Raw genomic sequence first — 6,396 nt, forward strand, 5'->3', positions numbered from 1 at the left:
CGGACCACCACTCACCTACATTCAACAATCACATGCATGTATGCATGGTCATGGTGCATGGGTCACATGACCATGTTATTCATGGACCCACGTACTCATTACGCTCGTATTAACGTGCGCCCTCCATGCAGATTGCAGAAAACGAGTCTACCACGCGTGAAAAGTCTGTACTCATCCTAAACTGTACATGGATTCGTACATGCAAACCAACAAACTTGGCTTCATGATCTTATTATAAGTAAGGAACCAAAAAAAAGTCTACAGTAAATCCGTAATGACGCATGGAAATTGGAATTGAACTCCATACATGCATGCATGTGCATATACATGTGTAGATGATGATGACTGATGAGAATTAATATGCCACGACCCATGAGAAAACGAGAAAATGAGGCTCTTCCTTTGATTTTTTTTTTCATTGAAAAACAGGCAGCTCTCTAGTCTCTCTACATTCTCTCTTTCGATTTTTTTTTTCTTTTTTTCTTTTTCCTATAAAGTAAATAAACCGACAAAGAACATAATTTGTAAAATATGAACCTAACCATCTGTCTTAAAAATAAACTCCAAGTTAACAAAGAAACTGCCATTTTTGACCAGATTTGATCCAGAGATCTATGTATTGTCTTACTTTTATGGCAATGCCATTGTGCCTTTTTTGTAAGTTTTTATGGCCAAAAGAAGGAAAGAAATAAAATAAAAAGAAGAGAAGATTGATGAGAGAAGAAGAGCACTAAGAAAAAGAAGAAATGGTGGAAGGTATAAAAATAAATAAACAAAGCGGAAATGGCGGGGGGTTGGTATCATCTTAATTCTTAAGTCGTAGTTTTCCTGAAAATTTGAAATTTGGCCTCAGGAATTGTTTATGAAAGGGAGGGCTATATGCCTATATCTATATATATTAAGGAAGGAAACATGCATGAGTTCCATTTAATTCTTTTACCGTTTTTTTTTTTTCCTCTTTACTGTTTTAGCTAGCTAGGCTGCTTTTACTTAGCCCTCTTCCTGAGTCCAGATCAACGACTCTCTCAATTTCAGCCTTCGAGTCTTCCACAATCACCCCACGCCTCCGATGCAGCCTGCTCAGTAAACCCGAAGCCGGGAGGCTTCATCACCGAGTGGTCACGATCATAAGGTGCGAAATCAACACCTCCCGTGAACGATAACAGATCTTTGACGTTCACGCTGACGCTTCCATCACCACCACCTCCACAGTCACCTGTTAGACCCAGAAAGTCTCTCGTCAGACGGTCATTCTTTTGCCACGTGGACAGGTTTCCTGATGGGAATCCCAGATACCCAGGCGGCATTCCGGCACCGACCTGGCTCATTGTTCCCAACTCCTCCAACCGGTTAATGGAGGATGCCATGTGACCCACTGACTGCGCTTGTGTGGCGCTAGAAAGAGCTGAGACACCAAAATTTGCAGCCTTTTGAAGGAGTGCAGTAGCTGACATATGGGCTGTGCTGATGTTGCTGTTACCGTTGGTGGCCATTTGGAGGTGTTGAAAAGGTGATGTGATCAACTGTTTATGGTGTGGTTGTTCACGGAAGAAAGGAGAGGGAGAAATTGTTGGGATTTGCTGCTGTTGCTGTTGTTGATGAGTTCCAGTCTTGCTTTGAACTGAGTTTTGAGTAGTGAGGTTTGGGTTCTGAGATGGGTCCCATGAACTGAGAGAGATCTGGGATGATGGGTTTGTGAAGTTCAGTTGTTGGGTTGAGAAAGGGAAGAAAGGACTTGGGTTTTGTGGGTTGAGATGGAGGGGGTGATCGGTTAAGTTGTTCGTTGTTGCTAATGGGTTTGTGGAAAGTCTTGCACTCTCTTCTGCTAAGGCATCACAGAAAGCTCTGTGAGTAATGAAGCTGTCCTTCCTGTAGAAAAATCAGAGACAACGTAGTTAGCTACAATATTGAAGGATAAATTAAAGATCGGAGATCAGAGGTTGTAGTTGTTTACTTTTCTTTTTAGTTTTCTGGTTTTAGCGTTGAATCAGAATAACTAGTATGAAATTACTAATCCGGAAGCCCGGACTGTATAATGGGAATCAAAAAGTAAAAGTTAGTGGTTTTGGGGCCCTTGAAAACAGATATACATGCATGAAAAATGGGTCATGCTGAGGCTTTATGAAGTAAAAAGAAAAAAGAAAAAAGACTAAAAACAGGTTTAATTTTCATGCATGGAAAATTAATATTATGCTGAACATGTTTCTTTAACGAAGAAAAAACAAATAAACAAGACAGAGAATAATGGTGAGTCATCCATGATAATTATAAGACATAAAAGCGATACGAAGCTCAAGTTTTAAGGGGCACAAACTGTGCAGATGTATTTCATTTGTCAGTTGAGTGAAAAATAAATAAACAATAATAAATAGGCCCCCATGAATGAGAAATGGGAATGTCTTAGAAACACTCAAACAGAGAATATTCTATAAGGGGCGAAAGGTTTTTAGAATTCTCGTGTTGTAAAAGGAAAAGGGTGAAGGGTCCCTATGCATGAAAAAAGGGAATTGTCTTAGATTCATAAGAAATTCGATAATGAATGAGAGATTTTTATAATACTCTTGTAGCATAAAAGGAAAAGGGTGAGACCTGAGAATGCATGCATGAGAAATGGATACGGTTGAGAAGTGATAAAGTTTGAATACTGTAAAGAAGAACGAAATTATCTTTGTTGGTCAAATAAAATAATAATACTGAAGAGAGAGAGAGAGAGAGAGAGAGAGAGAGAGAGAGAGAGAGAGAGAGAGATGCGTGAGCAATGCAAGGAGATTATGGAAGGGACAAAAGTCTGGATTGAAATGTGGAATATTAATAATACAAAAAAAAAGGGGTCTTGGGGAGGCATGAATGAAATAAGGATAAACTCTCTAAAATTGAAACCACATCCCTCCTTTCGGCTATCGATGAAAGGAAAAGGAAACTAACTTTCGATCTCAGATATTTGTGCCAGTTTTTTCGTAATTATGTGTATAGTTCAGGTTTCAGTGTTTCAGCTGCGAGTTCTGCGAAATGTAGGCTGGTAGGAAAATAATGCTAGGGCATCATGAACATCAATCACGGACTTTCTAAAACCATGAAAACCCAAAGAAATCAAAATTAATTAAGAAAGTAATTAAATATGCTACTTTTTCTTGGACTACAACGGAGACTCATCATTTCTCTTGAGATTGCAGACACTCCATAACTCAAGTACCAAAAAGGAAACAGAAGAAAAGAAAAACAGAAAAGGAAAAGAAAGCCTTGCATGAAATTGTCCATGAATTCAATGACCAGGTAAGATCAATAGGTCTGCGAGGATATCATGTTTTTGGTGGACATGAACAGATAATAATGGGTTTTGGTTTCCCTTCTGAGTTCTGACCCCCAGAGTCCCAGAAACCAACCAAGAAGGAAAATCGCATGCATCGAGATTTAGAACAGAAGAATGACTGAAAATAGCCACTAAATCACAGACAATAGATAACAAAATAAAAGTTTAGGTTAGATCTCTTTTCCTTTTCTTTTGTCTTAGATGGATTTTAGTTGCAGCTAGTTTTCAGAGTTTTCTTCCTATTCTCCTCTCTCCTTCAGTTTTTCATGCCAGTAATAAGAGACACCTATATTTAATGGCGTCCACTTCCATGCAACTGCCAATGCATATAAGTTTCAGATATATTCCATGCAACCTTACCACTCTTGTGCAGGGATTGGGAACAACCCCAGAACAAAGTCTATTGAAAAAGAAAAAAAAAAAAAAGCAAAAACCGTCCAAAAGACATAAGACTTCCCACTTTAAAGAAAAGACTAATACACCAATTCACAGGTCCATTACAGTCCAAATAGGTGAAGAACTAATAGACATAATAACTGATAAAGGAAAGGATGATTGGGACCTTAAGAGACAAACAGACGGACAGACAGACCAAAAGAACATTTTAATTAAAAAGAGAAAAAGGAAAGAAGCAAATTATTTACCTGGAGAAAAGGGTTCCACAGTCACATCTGTATTCCCTTGTGCCACAGGTTTTTGAATGAGCCTTCCAATCTGATTGAACTGCATATCTCTTTGAGCACTTCTCACATTTCCATTTCTTCTCTCCATGTTTCCTGCAGAAGTGTTTTTTAATTCCCGTGAGATCACCGAGAGCCCTTGAAGGGTGGTGATGAACGCATGAAGGCTCGGGGCACACATAGACTCTCTTTTTGATCTCTTTGCTGGTTCTCTGCCTCAGCTTCCACGGAAGATTATGGCCTCTCCTGTGAAGCTGAAGGTTCTGATCTCTCTGGAAACCCTTGTTGCAGATCTCGCACACAAATCTGTTGGTTGCCAATAGAGTTTTAGGGGATAAAGCAATCACTTCAGCATCTGGGTCTGAAACAATAAAATGAAAGGCACATATAGGGAGACTAATTAGAATCAGCTGCTAGAAATCCAACACAATATTAACGAAAATTGAGAACAAGGAGGGACATTTACCTGGGTTTCCGGGGAGATTTCTCTTCTTCTTGATCTTCTGTTGTTGCGGCTGCTGAGAAATGGTGGAGAACATAGGATTCAAGCTACTTAAGTCCTGAACTCTATTACCAGAAGAGACACTAGCTTCCTCGGACAAGGAGGTTGAATTGGACATGGTTGCAGGCAACATGCCTGTGAATACAACTCCAAGCAAACAAAAAACAATAGTCAGATCTCTTTCTCTATATTGGATTTCTTTCAACACTTCGCCCTTATCGCTTGACGGCTTGACCGACTACTTTACAAACGAATGAAACAACAGAAAAAAAAAAAAAAAGAAAAAGAAAAATAACACTGAAATAGAAACCCCCAGCTTGGAATACAGCAAAATACAGCCTAAATGAAGCACAGGTGGCAGTGATATCTAGACACAGAAAGGCATCATTTGATTAGTGGCAAAAGAAAATCTTGGGAAGAGAAGAGTATGATTATGGGTATTCTTAGAGTCACTATCTACTCCTGGATTGCTTGTCTGAGCAATTCTGCAACACAAATAAGAAACTTCTTTCCACTCTTTCAAGCCCATAAATCTCACCATGCAATCAAACATGGAAAAACTGGACAATAAGATGTTTTCTCACCCTAAATCCCCTACCACCCGTTAACCTTCTCCACTCCCTCTCTATTTATGTAAATAAAGAGAGACTGTGAACTTCATGAGTAACTGGTATTGGAGGAATGGTGTGTATTTTTCTTTTTCATAGCCAGAAAAGAAGTGATGATTGCTGTGGCAGACTAAGGAGAAGGGGCGGCATATTAGATAAAACTCAATTTAAAAAAAAATCAAACCTAAAAAAAACCAGGAAACCAGAAAAAAAAAGTGCAAAGTAGAGAGGGAGAGAGAGAGAGAGGCAGAGACCAGGAATCCCACCCCACCTCTTCTCTTGATTCAGCATTTTTTTAATTTAGACTTACTTTTATATTTCTTGCATCTCCAAATCTGACGTTGGCACTTTCTGTCTTTTCCTTTGTTCCTGTTATAAAACACCCAACCCTAAAAGGACCTTGATTTGAATGGAATGATATTAAAGGAGGGAATTGCTTACAAGAAGCTTAGCAGAAGCTTAAAAAGCTTGGGATGGTAAAGGCAAGGGGAAGAGGCCAAGCCTCCTAACCTTTTTAAAGCCCCACAGGAGACATGATCATCAGTTCATTGATTAACTGTCATCTTATGTTGTTAATTAGTTTAGTAACGCAGTTTCACCAGTCTTAAGTTTTAACCCCTCTATATTACATCCCCCCCTTTTTTCATTATTTTCCTCTTGATCTATTTTCATTTCTTAATCTAAATATGGATAACATGGAGCAATGCCTGGTTATCTTATTTTGCTCTTATTCTTTATATATATATGCATTCCAATTCCTAATTAATCTCTCTTCAAAGCCCACAATAACTAATCAATTGACTGATCATATATAGACCTGCCTCATTACATACTTTAACCTAATTTGATAATTTTTTTTTTTTTTGTGAAATGGCTTTTCTTCTTCTTCTTCTTTCTTTAGTTTAATAAATTGGCTGGGTGAAATCATGATGGATATCCTCGTTTTTACTAGTTTTTCCAAGGATTTACTCTGTTTCTCCTTTTATTTTTATTTTTTGTTCGGTTCATTCTTTCCTTAGTTATTCTCTTACATCCTAGTGCATAGTGAAAGTGCCCAAGCTTAACCCAACCATGAGGAATTTTTAGGGCCTCTTCGTCTTTTTTTCCTTTTCAACTTTTTTTATTCCAAACCCAGACCCAAAGCCATGAAGATATGGATAGAGCAGATGAGAGGGACCATCTTATCCCTTATGTTTACCAAAAATACTAAACAAAATTCATCTTGAGCTTGCAAAACAGTAAGGAGTAACTAGTCATTTAATCCAGTGTAAAGGATTCTGTTTACCTTTAGAGGGC

General features: G+C 38.4%; 1 protein-coding gene across 2 annotated transcripts; it reads right to left on the reverse strand.

The window, feature by feature from the left end:
* Nucleotides 1–373: 373 nt before the first annotated feature.
* On the reverse strand, nt 374–5,590 carry LOC148879123 (protein indeterminate-domain 12-like). Of its 2 annotated transcripts, XM_088960525.1 has the most exons (4): nt 5,411–5,590; nt 4,457–4,627; nt 3,955–4,351; nt 374–1,869 (listed from the first exon to the last, which is right to left on the reverse strand). In XM_088960525.1, the coding sequence occupies exons 2-4, from the start codon at nt 4,623–4,625 to the stop codon at nt 1,032–1,034; spliced, it is 1,404 nt and encodes a 467-aa protein (XP_088816651.1). In that variant the 5' UTR covers nt 4,626–4,627; nt 5,411–5,590; the 3' UTR covers nt 374–1,031. The 2 variants fall into 2 exon arrangements, with proteins under 2 accessions (XP_088816651.1, XP_088816650.1); XM_088960524.1 differs by lacking the exon at nt 5,411–5,590 and having other exon boundaries at nt 4,457–5,387.
* Nucleotides 5,591–6,396: the final 806 nt, after the last annotated feature.

Source organism: Nelumbo lutea, chromosome 1 (genome assembly GCF_056320005.1).
Source record: "Nelumbo lutea isolate HS-2025 chromosome 1, American lotus-T2T, whole genome shotgun sequence".
NCBI classification, from domain to species: Eukaryota; Viridiplantae; Streptophyta; class Magnoliopsida; order Proteales; family Nelumbonaceae; genus Nelumbo; species Nelumbo lutea.